General features: G+C 33.5%; 1 protein-coding gene across 15 annotated transcripts in view; it reads right to left on the reverse strand.

Moving 5' to 3' along the window:
* LCORL (ligand dependent nuclear receptor corepressor like) overlaps positions 1-15,553 on the reverse strand; it is a 201,785-nt gene that overhangs the window by 43,359 nt on the left and 142,873 nt on the right. For 12 of the 15 annotated variants that reach the window (XM_010338157.3, XM_074395936.1, XM_074395928.1 and 9 more), the window contains one exon: positions 397-490. The exons of 2 other annotated variants lie outside the window; for them this stretch is intronic. In XM_010338157.3, the coding sequence (XP_010336459.2) occupies positions 397-490 (94 nt within the window). One more of the 15 variants, XM_074395943.1, reaches the window with a different exon arrangement.

Consider the following 15,553-nt stretch of genomic DNA (forward strand, 5'->3'; position numbering starts at 1 on the left):
AACTAGCGTTAATAATTAGTAAGTACTGTACTTTTAGAATTTTTTCATTGTTTTAAAAAATAAATTACAGATTTCCCTTAAAAATGCCTCCTGAGTATTTAATTTAATATCCTCTTACTTGTCCTGCTTCTTAGTTTGTATTCTATGATTAAGGTGGTAGTTCATTTTAGTAACATGAACTAAAGTTTGGTGATTGTTCTGATAACTTTTCTTTAACAGAAAGAATAAAAAAAGAAAGAGAAAGGACAAGATGAAAGGTATGAGAGAGAGACTTATGAGTGACAAAAATTCTGGAGGAAAACTATATACGTCAATACTACTCAGAATAGTATTAAGAGTTCTCTGCAGAGATAATTTTATATTAATATTAAATTGTATTTCCTAGATATTGCTTACCCAGCCACTGAATTTTCAGAAGAAGGATCACATATGGATGACTCTTCAGATTTTATGCTGGTTTTCTTTGTAGAGAGATCTAACACTCCATCCCCTATAATTTTTGCAAGAGAAAAAACTTTATATTTGCAAGAGATAGGCAATCCTTACATTTTAATATTTCATATTTTGTTGATCTACTAATTCATAACACTAGTATTTGATGTGTGGCCACTACCTACTCATCTTAAATGGTTTTAGGAACACGGTATGACTGGGAAGGCACTATATAGGAAAAAAAGAAGAGGAGCTGGCATTGCCAGGTGATAGGAAGAAACTAACTAAACATATGATGTAAAATCTGTCTAAAATAAACTTAGTCACCTCTCCGCCATTTTGTAGTGAATAGCCATTGACTGCTCATTCATAACAGTTTTCCATTCAAAGCTGCCCAGATAATGCTTTGGGAAGGTGGGAGTGATGTAAGTTGTACAAAACGGAGAGAATAGAAAATGTGATAATGAGTAAGATAATTAAATAATTAGCATTTACTAGGACTAGCAAAAGGTAAACTGTGACTCTGTATAACCATGTATTTTCTAAAACTCAGTGTAAAATTTTAGTTTTAAATTATTGAACTGTACAATAGTTAAATCATTGCCTACATAATATATTGTGTTTCTATCCATGACTAAATATACAACTTATAATAATGCAACTTTAGAAAAATGTTATAAAATAACTGCCTAAGCATTTGTTATTAAAATGTAGTTACAACATTTACATAAATAAAACCTCAATGATTCAGACACATTGTTAATCTGGCATGCTTCAGGATCAAAAAGGATAAAAATAAACTATGAATTTAAAACCGAGTGAAGAATTCCGTGAATGTTTTTATTGTTAGCTAAAAAACTACAAGCTTTAGCTATAAGAAAAATTATTTAAAAATGTTTAAAAATATACCAATTCAACTGGCTTAAAATTCATCGGGATTTTACAAATGTAACCACAATCAATCCACGAAATATGTATGTTCCTGGGCAGAAATAAAGATGAAAAATAAAACAAAATATCCTAGCTATAGCCTCCTATATGGACTTCAACAATAATCTACTGAGTGTTCACTATGTGCAAAGCACTATTTTACGCATTGGAAGAGCAGCCAAAAAAAAAAAAAAAAGTCATACAAAGTATTTATTGCCATAATGCTTAGGATCTAATGGGATAATTCATACACCACCACAACCACCAGCAATTACCATAGTGCCATCCGAGAAAATAACACAGAATAAGCTGATAGAGTAATAAGGGTAGGGCTGAGGACGCTGCTGTTTTATACAGTGTTATCAGTGCAGGTTTCTTGATTTGAACAGGTCCCTGAATAAGGTTAGGGTCACCAACCAAGCAGAGATACATGGGACAAAGTTTCTGAAAGAACAGTCTGTATAGAGGCCGTGATACGGAATTATGTCTGGAATGTCACAGGAATAGCAAAGGCCAGGGTAGCTGAAATGAAGTAAGCCAGGCCAAGAGTGAAAGATCAGAAATGTAGGAAGAGGTTACACAAGGCCGTAGTGAGAAATTTGCATTCATTTTGACAGAGACAGGAAGCCACTGGAGGATTCTGGGCAGAAGACTGACATGATTTCAATTTAGGTTTTTAAAGGAGCTAAAGGTGGAGCAGGGAAAGTGCTATGCTATTTCTGGTCATTTGCTTTCACACTTGGGAGTTGCTTTCCACTGCCTAGATGACAGACGATTCCTACTCCTCTCTTCCTGCCCCACCCCCACTCCTAATTCTCGCCAAATCTTACTCATCAGTCACTTAGGACACAACTTAGAGTTGGTTGATCGTCATTATAGGTTACTATACTACTAACATGACCTATAGTATTTAGCAGGTTGTAATGCTAGTTGCTCATACACTTACCAGTGCTAGCCACAGACTATAATCTATGCGAAGGCACAGACCATGCATATTTTATTCATCAGTATATCCCTGCTGCTTAGAATAGTGCCTGGCATACAGTAAGTATTCCAAAATTTTTGCTGAATAGAATTACAAAGAACTGGAAAAACTCGGTGTGGCTAGAGGTTACAGTCCATAGATTAGAAGAGTAAAAGGGGGAGATTGAGAAGCAATGTACCTGGCACATAGTATCTTGAAAAATTATTAAAGCCAGCTTCTTGTCCCAGTTTATCCATCCAGTTTAATTTTCAGCTTAGCCTCAAACTCATCTCAAAACCTCACGTCTCATGTATCTAAGGACTTAAATTCCCTCAAACGTGCTATGCAGTGTTATGCCTCTCAAACTGCAGTATTGCTCCCTCTGCCTAGAATGCTCTAACTATTCCACTTGTCAAACTTATACTCATTCTTAAAGCCCCAGATCCCCTGCCCAAGCAGAAGATGCTTATTTTGTCTCCCTTCGTGGACAGCGTCCTATAACACTTACGACACTATCAAGCAATTACTGATTTACAAATCTTTTCTTCCATGAAATGAATTCCAAGGTCCAGGAACTTGACTTACTCATTTGTATTATTAAACATTGGTAGAGTGCTAACACCTACTAAAAGGAGAAAAAAAGATTTCTCTTTTTTGTCATTTCTCTTTTTTGACAATTAAAATTTTATTATTTTAAGAATTTGTAAGAAAGGATAGCTGCTAAACCCATATTTATCACTTCATTCGCTAATTTTGATTTTGCTCATTTTATGTAAGTTTATGGCATATAAAACACACTTCCCTAAGTCTGTTATTCTTAGTCTCAAAATGAAGTAATGAAATTTCTCCAATTCTAAGCTCTCCTAGACTTGATATGCACAATTTAAAATTATTTCATAAAACAGAAATTATGAAAGGAGGTACAGGAAACCCCTTTCTCTCATTTACAGATACTACAAAAACTAGGCTGCAGCTCTCTACCTAGGGCAATAAAGGTTTCTTTACTTTTTTTGGACTACTCACACACAAAGCACCAAGTACAGTTCATTTTAATCTGGATGAGCTACATACAAGCTCTACTCCATCTTTCAGAAACCTATGCAAATACGCTTATACTTCTGATTCTTTCTCTTCAGGAAGTCTAAACAATGACCCTGGTGAGAAATGCTTTTATCTCTTCTTCATAGCCCTTTCTCCACATCTAGCCTCCCTATATTAAAAGTTTTATTCTAAAATGATTTGGCAAATAAAGTAATACATTATAGTCTGTTAGTCTGTATCTAGTAAAAATGGAAAATGTACTCCATCATATTTCTGTCACATTGCATTAAAATTAATCAATTAGTGTTTACATAGTAAACACAAGATACATAAATATGTAGTAGTTCTAATACCATTAAGAATTTTAAGATAAATATTAGCTATCTACAGAAAATCTCACTTTCTGTTGGTAGTATTAACCATCTATATCATGATTCCCTTTTTTATCATAAAGCTTGTAATTCAAGGGCTGGAAATGTCAAAAGAAGTTATTCCTAGGATTCTCTGAATTAGAAAAACAAAAACAATGAGAGACACCTTGTGAAGAACAGAGAAAGACCAAGAATTGTGGGGGTGAGGGCTGAAGGATATTTTCTTGCTCCTGATAATTTACATCCATCTGAAGGGTGATTATATCACTCCTTCACAATGCAGATATAACTAGATTTTGGGTATACGTCATTCCAAACTATAAAACCAACTCAAAATATATAAAATCTGTTTAAAATCAACTCTCAGTCACCTCTCCCACCATTTTGTAGTGAACAGTGTAGATAAAACTAAGCACTTAGTAGGCTATTACAGGAAAATATAAACTAAGTAGGTGGGGGGAGGTAATTAATTCAATTTATTGGTATATTCTCTGTAGACTATCTTATACTGTAATTTATTCCCCATTTATTTACTGGTAGGCATTCAGGTTGTTTTAGTTTTTCACTGTTACAAACAATGCTGAAATGAACATTCTTCTAAATTATATTTTGTCTTCATGTACAATAATTTCTCTAAGATAAACTCTCAGAAGTGCTGTAACAATAGATATTACCAAATTTCTTTCCCACATCCTTGATAACACTTGGTGTTGTTGTGATTTTTAAGTTTTGGTGAATAAGAAAAGTGAACCTCAGGATTAAATGAACAAGAGAGTGTATTTAGTATGGCATTTATGTCAATATGTTTATAGATACATAAATAGGTGGTATCATTGGTTGCTTTCAAGGGTAAACAAAAAGCTCTAAAAGGATCTTAACTGTATTTCTAGAAATACTTTAGTTCTTTAAGAGAAGACAAATCAGAAGTAAATATGACCAAATAACACATTTACTAATTCTGGTTAACAAGTATATGATTATTAAATTCTATTTTTCTGTATATTAAAAAATTTTACTAACATTTAATAATAAATACAACATTGTTTTCATTTATTGGTTGGAGACTGGGCATTTAACATTTAATTTAATTATTTCTGATCAAACACTATTGTAAAGATTTAAAGATAAGCCAATCCAATCTTTGAACAAAGTCAGGTAATTTTCTCTGTAACACTAACAGAATTAACTTTAAAAATGAAGTGACAAAATCATGACCAACGTGGGCAATTTCCTGAATACTGACACTTCATTGGGTTTTTAGTTAAAATTCAGATTTCAATTTTTCATGTATAAATTGTTTTCTCTCCTGTATTTTCATACAAATTTCTGATAAAGGATGTTTTCAAAAAGGACAGCTGGGAACTTCGTAATATAGAATTGTTTTCCACTCATTCACAGAAATAATTCTGTTTCATCTCTTATCTGGCCTTTTGCTATTCTCCTCTCCAGTAGATTCTTATGGTTTTGTTATTTATATTTGACTGATTGCTGGAAGAAAATATTAGTAGCTTGCATTCAACCCAATGTGTTTAAAACTATATTTTTCTTAGGTGTATGCTAGGAACATTACACATCTTAACTCATTCAGTTCTCACAATAACTGGATGGTAAAAATAGGTTTATTAATGTGCAAATTTTAATTATGATAAAACTGAAAATGAAAAAGAAGTCAACTACTCGAGACAGTGAGATGGAAGAATTGCCTAAGCACAGAGTTTAAGTGTAGACTCGGCAACATAGAAAGACTTCTCTCTTAAAAAACACAAAACAAAAAAACAACTTAGCTATATGTCATCAAAAATCTTAAAAATGTTTACACTCTCTAGGTATTTAAGAATATTCAACATAAAAAGGTTTTATATACAAAGATATACCATAGATTATACATTTTAAAAATCATAAATATTCAAACGGTTAAATTATGGTTCTTTCACTTGCTTGAGAATTAGATTTAACACTGTCATTAAAGCAATTAATAAAGCATGAAAAACTGTAAATGCTACTGTAACATTTTTAAAAGGTATGATATAAACATCTGATATATAGATGATGTAAACATGTAAATGCAAATACTACTGTAATGTTTTTAAAAGGTATGATATAAAAATTTGATATAGAGATGATGTAAACATGTTTCGTATGTAAAACAAGAAGAACCCTCACATAAAATAAAACAATAAACTGTGGCAGTTAAATATACAAAAATGGGAACAATGGTGATCTTTGGTTGATAAAGCCCGGAGCAGTTAAAACATGTGACTGTGTGCATGTACAGGCTTAGGTATGTATACATCTACAAACACATTTACACACACTTTTCTGCCTTTCCCAAGTTTCCATAATGGGGAAAAAAAAAAAAACCCACAAACTTAAGTAGCAAAAAATCAACAAAGTGTTTAAGTATTTCCTGGGTTTATCCAGATTTCAATTAAAAAAAAATGTGAAGTCTTATGTTTACTGCAAATAAAATTGTTTTTATTGTTACTATTTAACTAAGGGGTTTCAGTCATGGGAGAAATAATACAACAAAAGAGTAGCACATTACTCAAGCCTTAAGATTGTTTTTTTTCCTTCCTTCATTTGCCTCTGCAAGTCAAATAGTATTTATTTTATTTATTTATTTTGAGACGAAGTCTCACTCTGTCACTTGGGCTGGAGTGCAGTGGCACCATCGTGGCTCACTGCAACCTCCACCTCCTGGGTTCAAGCAATTCTCCTGCCTCAGCCTCCCAAGTAGCTGGGACTACAGGTGCCCGCCACCATGACTGGCTAATTTTTGTGTTTTCAGTAGAGACGGGGTTTCACCACGTTGGCCAGGCTGGTCTTGAATGCTTCAGCACAAGCGATCCGCCCACCTCGGCCTCCCAAAGTGCTGAGATTACAAGCATGAGCCATCGTGCCCAGGCTTAAATAGCTTTTTTAACTGGAAGGTTATTTTCTTCCCAATGTCTTTTATTTTGTACATATATTGCTGAGATACTACATTAATCTATTTATTCATAATGATAAGAGACGATATAAATCAGAGAAAAGTGCTTACGGTGAATTTAGGATGTAAAAATTTATAACAGCAAAATCAGGAAAATGCTACAGGTGAAATTAAAATAAGCCTTCAACATTTCCACCAAATGCCATTTTATAATTTTATTGTAATTTTTTTCTTTCTTCAGTTATTCCTGCAAGTACCTAATTAAATCATAATTTCAAAAGGCTTCAAGTCAGTATCTATGAAAAACATTTGAAAAGCAAAACATTTTCTCTTTTATCCCCTATATTACACTGTAAAAATTTTGGTCAAATATATTATTTAAAACATGGTTCGTTTATTTATTACAACAATGTCATAGTGGAATTTTTTAACCATACATTTGATTTTTAAAACTTTAGATTTTTTTTAACCATACATTTGAGACCTCCTTGTCAAGCACATTCAAAACTGATTACTTTAAAAAAACTTTCATAAACATGTTTTACGCAACAAAACTACATCTAACTATACAGTTTAATGAATTTTCATGAATTCAACCTTCCCATATAAAAACTGCACCTAGGTTACCAGTGTCAACCTAGATGCTCCCCCACCTCAGTATCTTCTTCTAGTCACTACCCCACCCCTATCCCTACTATGTTGACTTTCAACAGCATTATGCATACTCTTAGATCCAGCAATTTCACTTCTAGGAATTTTTCCTTAAGTAAAAATTGAGTGTAAAACCTTTTTACATATAAAAGACACAAAATTAATATGCGATCCTTCCATACTACTAAGTAAATCAATTTAAGTATTAAAATGATTCTACAGAAAAATACTTAGTAACATTAAGGATGTTAAAAACACTAATTATAAAAACAGTTACAGAGGATGTATATCTCCTGTAGATGAGTGGGGCTGAGTACTGGGAGTGTGTTTTGTGCACATGCAGATATTCTTCAGAAAATGGTTTGGAAGGACTGAACACATGAGCATCTGCAGATACCTCTGGGTGGAAGAGAACAGGATAATTGTTATTTTCTTCATTTTCTTGTGTTTTCTAGTTTTTATTTTGTTTTGCTTTTTTTTAAATTTGCTACTTTCTAGTTTTTCTACAATAGGTAAATCTAGCCTGTAATGCCCATTTTGTACTGAAATTTCTTGAGTCCAAAATGTGTTTACAGTTCAATTTTACAAGTATGTTCAATTAATGTGTCTGTGTTACATTTAATTCTTAGTGTGATACATTTGATTCTTAGGTTATTTATTTATGAGATGGAGTCTTGCTTTGCCGCTCAGACTGGAGTGCAGTGGCATGATCTTGGCTCACTGAAACCTCTGCCTCCTGGATTCAAGTGATTCTCCTGCCTTAGCCTCCCAAGTAGCTGGGATTACTACATGCCCAGATAATTTCTGTATTTTTAGTAGAGATGGGTTTCACCATGTTGGTCAGGCTAGTCTTAAATGCCTGACCTCACATGATCCACCCACTTCAGCCTTCCAAAGTGCTGGGATTACAGGCGTGAGCCACCGCGCCCAGCCATGATCTCCAATTTAGAGAAGCACAATGACATTAACTTTTTAAAGAAACTAGGTCATGAGTTCTTCTACTGAAAATGTTCTATGTTATGGATTACGGATGCTCCTCAATTTATGATAGGGCTATGTCTTGACAAACCCAGCACAAATAAAAAATACAGTAAGTCAAAAATGCATTTAATACTCCAATAAACCCACTGTAAAGTTGAAAGCCTGTAGGTTGAACCATCTTAAGTTGATGACCATCTGCACTGCTTTCCTGGGGTGTCATTTACTGTGCTTTAAAAAATCTCCTTGTATAGTAATTTTGATAAACTTGGAACTGTTAATAAAGCAAGTAACTCTCAGACTTTTGGATTTCATAATTCCTTTTTACTCTTAAAATTATTGCAGACCTTAAAGACCTTTTGCTTGTGTGGGCTACCTCTACTGATATTTACCATAACAGGAATTAAATAAAAGCATTTTTAAAGTATTTACAATTCATAACAACCCTAAAAATGTTAATGTTCATGAAAAACGTTTCCAAAATGAGTAAAAAGAATTACATTTTAAAAAGTTTTGTAGGTTTCTTTAATTTCCAGCTTACTGGAAAACAGCTGAATTCTCATATCTGCTTCCATATTGACTGTTGAGATATCACACATCATGTACCTTCTGGCCGACTTTACTATACACACTTGTGAGAGAATCAGAGTAAAAATAATAAAGATTATTAATTTTGACCTGGTACATCTCCTGAAAAGGTTTCAGAGACTCCTAGGACTTCCTGACTATTCTTGAGAACCAACGGTCTAAGAATTGTTTCGATGCATGTTTAACGTTTTTGATAAGGATACTTCACAGATGAACTGACATATCATGAGGTACATAGTCTATTTTCAATGATGCTCAAGTGATCAGTGTGTGTTCTGATGGTGACAGTCTGATCCTACCACTGTAAAGATCTTAAAATAATCTTTCCTCTAATACTGTTTATCTTCATACACACACACACACACACACACAAATATATATATATATACATATATAAATATATGTGTTTTACTGGTTTGAATTGACACATATTTTATCTATTTATGGGGTCCAATGGGGTGTTTCCATACATGTGTACATGTACACATTGTATAGTAATCAGTGTAATGAGCATATTCACCACCTCAAACACTTGTCTTTGTGGTGACAACATTCAAAATACTTTTAGCTGTTTTGAAATAACACGTTATAATTAACTATAGTTACCCTATTGTGTAACAGTACACCAGAAGTATTCCTTTCTCCTACCTAACTTTGTACCTGTTGATTAACCTCTTCATCCCCCTCCCCATATCCTTTTCTGCCTCTGCTAGTCACTATTCTACTCTCCATTTCTATACGACAGGCTTTATTTAGATTCCACATGAGTGACAAATATACATATTGTATTTGTCCTTCTGTGCATGGTTTATTTCATTTTACATAAAGTCCTCCAGTTTCATCCACGTTGTTGCAAATGACAGGATTTCATTTTTTTTATTGGCTGAAAAAGTATTCCACTGTGTACATATACCATATTTTAAGAATCCATTCATCTGTTGATAGACATTTAGGCTGACCCTATACCTTGACTATTACAATTCAGTGGTTTTCACTGTATTCAGAGTTGTACAACCATCACAATTTTAGAACATTTTCTCCACCCTAGAAAGAAATCCTGCACCCTTGAGTGACTGCTCTCCCTTGTCCTATGACTCCTAGCCTTTGGCAACCAGTAATCTACTTTCTATGCCTACGGATTTTCCTATTCTAAACATTTCCTACAAACATAATCATATAATATTTGGTCTTTTGTGACTGGCTTTTAATTAGCACAATGTTTTTAAGGTTCACCCATGTTGTATCATGCATCAGTACTTTACTCCTTTTTACTGTTGAAGTTTATTCCATTTTATGGATATACAATATTTTACTTATCCTTTCTTCAGTTAATGGACATTTGGGTTGTTTGTACTTCTTGGCTATTATGAATAATGCTGCTATAAACATTTGTGTACACATACGTTTTCAGTTCTCTTGAAAAGGCTCCTAGGAGTAGAACTGTTGGGTCATATAATAACTGGATGTCCAACCTTTTGAGGAACTTCAGACTGTTTAAAAAGGGGTTGCACCACTTTATATTCTTACTAGCAATGTGTCAAGGCTCCAATTTTTTTTTTTGTATCTTTGTCAACACTTACTTTATCTTTTAGATTCTAGCCATCGCTGGTGGGTATTAAACAATGCATTACTGTGTTTCTTGTGTTTCTAAGTTTTAATTTCTGTGGGTAGTTGCTGAGTATGGGGTATATGAGGTACAATTTATATGTACAATTAAACTGTTATTGACTATAGTCATCGTGTTGTGCTACAGATCTTATTAATTCTATTTTTTGTACCCATTAACTATCCCCACTTCCTCCTTACACCACCCCCCACTATCCTTCTCAGCCTCTGGGTAACCATCCTTCTACTCTCTGTCTCCATGAGTTCAATTGCTTTAATTTTTCGCTCCCCAAAGAAGGTGAGAACATGAGAAGTTTGTTTTTCTGTGCCTGAGTTGTTTCGTTTAGCCTAATGGACCTTCAGTTCCACCCATCTTGTTGCAAATAAGAGGATCTCATTCTTTTTTATGCCTGAATAGTATTGTGTTGTGTATATGTACCACATTTTCTTTACCCATTTGTCTGTTAATGGACACTTATGTTTCCTCCAAATCTTGGCTACTGTCAATAAAACTGCAATGAACAGGGGAGTTCAGATATTTATTTGAAATACTGATTTCCTTAAGGGTATACACCTAGCAATGGGACTGCTGGATCACATGATGGCTCTATTTTTAGTTTTTCAAAGAACCTCTAAACTGTTCTCCACAATGGTTGTATTAATTTACATTAGTCTTTATCTTCTGATGCTGTTATTTTATTCAATTATCTTATTAGGGGTGGAAAAATAGTAATATTTTAAGTCTATTATGCCTTCCATATTTATTAGCCAACATTCAATAATTTTCTTTAAATGATTATTTGGTTATCCTGAAACACAATTTGTAAAGAAAAAGATAAAGTAAGTAAAATAAAAGTAAGATAAAAAGTGTTAAGATAGCTTAACACTATCCTTTAATTGTTAATTTTCACAGTATAGTAAAGAATTGGTGTGGTATATACCTCCAATATAGACTACTGACTCTGAGGGACACTTTCAGTTTCTGGTTCTCATAAATGAGTACATTTTTAAAAATTCAGTATTTTTCATTCCACTGAAATTGTTCTTCCTACTGATGATCAAATGTTTTCATATTTGACCAACTGGGAACTTTTAATATTGACTCCTATCTTCTTTCAACAAATTAGTCTTTGGGCTTCCTTGCCTGCTGGCAAGGAAGATGTTCCAGGCTCATGTGGTACATTTCCTAGTCTAAACCTGAAGTCCAAAGAGGCCTGCTTCCTTTTAAAGCGAAATAATGTTTAAAGACCCCATTCTAGGTTTAGGTTCAATGCCACTGAGTTTTCATTGCTTTTAGGCTATTTCAGTAGTGAGACGAGGAAATGTGCATTTTTTGAAAATAATTCATGTTTTGCACTGCATTTCCTATCCACATGTAATATAAGGTTTTTAACTTGTTGCTTCTTCTCTTGCACTGAAAATACCGGTTTCCTAATGATGTTAACATGATTATATATTTGACTTGTTCTACAGACTCAAAAAATAGTGACATTATTATTACTAGTATTAGTTTAAAAAAGGTTTAAGATCTTTAAAGCATTTTTTTGCCCTTAAAGTATATTCTATTGCTGTTGGAATGTATTTCACTAAGAATGTATAGTCAAAATCCTGGGTAAAATCATTTGATGTAATTCTTTTCTCAATGTTATGTTACTAACATTATGTTACTAATTTTACTAATTTGACCCAGCCAGGTTTGTTATATTCTACTTCAAATTTTGCGGATTCATTCCTTTCTTTCTTTCTTTTTTTTTTTTTTTTTGAGACAGAGTCTTGCTCTGTCACCAGGCTGGAGTGTAGCGGCGCGACCTCGGCTCACTGCAACCTCTGCCTCCCAGGTTCAAGCGATTCCCCTGCCTCAGAGGCCTCTCGAGTAACTGGGACTACACGCATATGCACCACACCCGGTTAATTTTTTGTATTTTAGTAGAGATGGGGTTTCAACATGTTAGCCACGATCTCCGGACCTCGTGATCTACCCACCTTGGCCTCCCAAAGTGCTGGGATTACAAGCATGAGCCACCACGCCCAGCCACTGGATTGCTCCACATTTAAAAAATTTTTACCCTTTGGAATATGCAGAATATAAATAACAAGGTCTATTCAGAGCAATTCTATTCCTGTCTCATCTGCCTCATTTACTTCATTCCCTTCTGGGTAACCATGTTCATTATCATTAGTTTTTGGCTTATCTTTCCCATTTTTCTACACAAAAGACAGCATGTAATATATGCATTTCTGCATCTTGTTTTTTATTACCTAACAAGAAAACCTGGAAATTCACTGTCAAGAGATCATTCTCATCCTCCGATGTTTGTCTTCCACTTTGTGAATATAAGTAATTTAACTAACCAAGATATTATTGATAGATATTTGGATTATTTTCCAATGTCCTGCTATTCAAATAATGTCAAAGTGAATAACCCTGAAAGGATGTCATTCCGTATTTGTGCAGGTGTAATTAAAGGCTTGATTCCCTGAAATAAGACTCCTAGGTCAAAGGACAAATGTTTATAAAATGTAAGAGATACTCTCAATTCTTCCATAAGGACTGTACCAGTTTGTATTTCCAGTAATGCATGAAAATGTCTGTTACTTAACAGCTTTGACAAACAGTGTATACAGCTAAACTTGACTTCTTATCAGTGTGACAGGTGTGAATCACCCAAGTATGGCTGATAAGTATTTTCCTATGTTTAAGGACCTTTAAAATTTCTTCTATGAACTGATAGTATAATTATGCTCATTTTTTCTATCAGGTTGTTGATCTTTTACATTTCAATATTTTGAAACCCTTAAGAGATTAGAATCATTAGTTTTTTAATCTTATAAGGTGATGAACAGGGGCAAGCCAAAAGAAACATGAATATCTTAAGGTAGAGTAACCCAGGCAAAGGGATCAGCAATGATGATGGCCCTGAAGAGTGAGCTTGGCAAGTGTCATACGTAGACAGTGTGACTTGAACCTATGCCAGGAAGAGAAGGAAAGGAACAAGTCCAGAGAGGTAGGCAAGGACAAAATCTTGGCAGAACCTAATAAGTCATTAAAAAAAAATATAAGTTTTGTCCTTAACAGAAAACCAAGAGGAAGATTAAATACAGAATATCAGCTTTATTCAAACTGGGCCTAAGAACCCAATTTTGGCTACTGGTAAATTCAAGGTTATAAGGTAGATATGAAAGTTACCTCTTTGGGAAAAGAATACCTGGAGAAATTACAAGGGAAAAGAAAACAACAACAACAACAATGAATTGACACTTGGAAACCCAGGGGGTTGGTTATCAACTTTATATTATATAAGTAGTTAACACAAACTGTTGCATGTACCAGATTACTTAAAATATTATATAAAATTAACTTCAGGCTGTTTGTATAAGGTATATAAGAAACAAATGAATTTTAGGTTTAGACTTGGGCTCCATCCATAAGATATCTCATTATGTGTATGCAAATATTCCAAAATAAGATCAAAATCTGAAACACTTCTGGTCTCAAGCATTTTAGATAAGGAATATTTAACCTATATAACAAAGTGTTGTAAAAAATTGAACAGCAACAGAGAACACTAATTTCTTTTTTCTTTTTATTTTTGCTTCATATACCTAATTTAGTCAAGTGACATTTCAGATGGTAACATTTATGAAACTTCTGAATTTAAAGTGCATGATTTTTAAAAATGACATTCTTTACAAAACAGAAAAAAGAAAAATCCAGCTTATATATATTGTAACAATTATATTTATTGACATTCTATAATCTCACTTTATTAAAAAAGCTTTGAACAATCTTGGTTTTCACCTGACTGAGACAATCTTCATACAGTTCCTCAAACATATCTGATATATTCCTACCCTGAGTTTTGATATTTTGTATTTATATTTGGTATTTCTTCTGACTTAAATGCCCCAACCTCAAATCTTCATGGAAGACTTCCTCTCATTATTCATGCCTCAGCTCAAACTCACTTCTTCATGAAGGTCTTCCTGAACCATCTTATAGAAAATAACCCTCCCAGTCACTTTTGATATCTTGCTTAGTGATTCTTCTGTAAAATTATGAGCATGCTGATAAGCATATTTGGAAAAAGTAACAACTAACTTCTGGAAATGCAAAGTATAATGACAAATTAGAAACTCACAACACAGGTTAAATCGTGATTAAAATAGCTTGAAAGACAATTAGTAAACTGGGAAATATTTCTGAATAAACTAATCATGATATTATACAGAAACAAAAAGATGGAAATATGAAAAGGAAGGTAAGAGATAGGGAGGATAAAATAAGAACAAAAATATGTTTCAATGGATTTTGACAGGAAATAAAGTGAGTAAAAATGTATTTGAACAGATAATGGCTGGAAAATGTCCACAATAGATGAGAGATCTGTCCTTAGTTTTAGAAACCATGTAACTCCTAAGTAGAATAAAGAAATCTGCTTTCCTGTCACCTCATCAAACTGGATGTGACCTGTGCTGCCTTGCTGGATTGTCAGAATGTAGATAAAAATGTACTTAAAAAAAAAAAAAGCAATATAATTGCTACTTGATAAGGACAGAACATTATTCTAGTTTCATGTTTAATTTGAATTAAATATATTCTGTGGTTTATATGAAGAAAAAGAAATCTGCTTCCAAACATATCTAAAACACCTGCAGAATGCCACAAACAAAACAGAGAAGAGTGAGAGAGCGCCCAAAAGTAGAGTGCGTAAAGTTACCTATGAGGAAAAGACTATTAGCTGGCAGTCACACAATCATAGCAAAAAGACAGTTATGTGCCTAGACAAAAGATCTTTTAAGAACAAAAGTGAAAAAGAAAAAGAAATAAAAAACCAAAAACAAAACTCTGAGAGTTTACTACCAATAAACTTTTAAGGAATGCCCGATCCCAGAAGAACACGTGAAATATATGAAGGAATGATGAGCAAAGGAGATGATAATCAGGTATGTAATACTCAACAAAAATTGATGATATTAAAAAAATGGTTGTATTTAAGTTGTGGTGTCACCAGAAGGGAAACAGCACTGAAGATGGCTATAAGTGTCAAAGCAGGTGACTCTAAA

Source organism: Saimiri boliviensis, chromosome 3 (genome assembly GCF_048565385.1).
Source record: "Saimiri boliviensis isolate mSaiBol1 chromosome 3, mSaiBol1.pri, whole genome shotgun sequence".
Lineage (NCBI taxonomy): Eukaryota > Metazoa > Chordata > Mammalia > Primates > Cebidae > Saimiri > Saimiri boliviensis.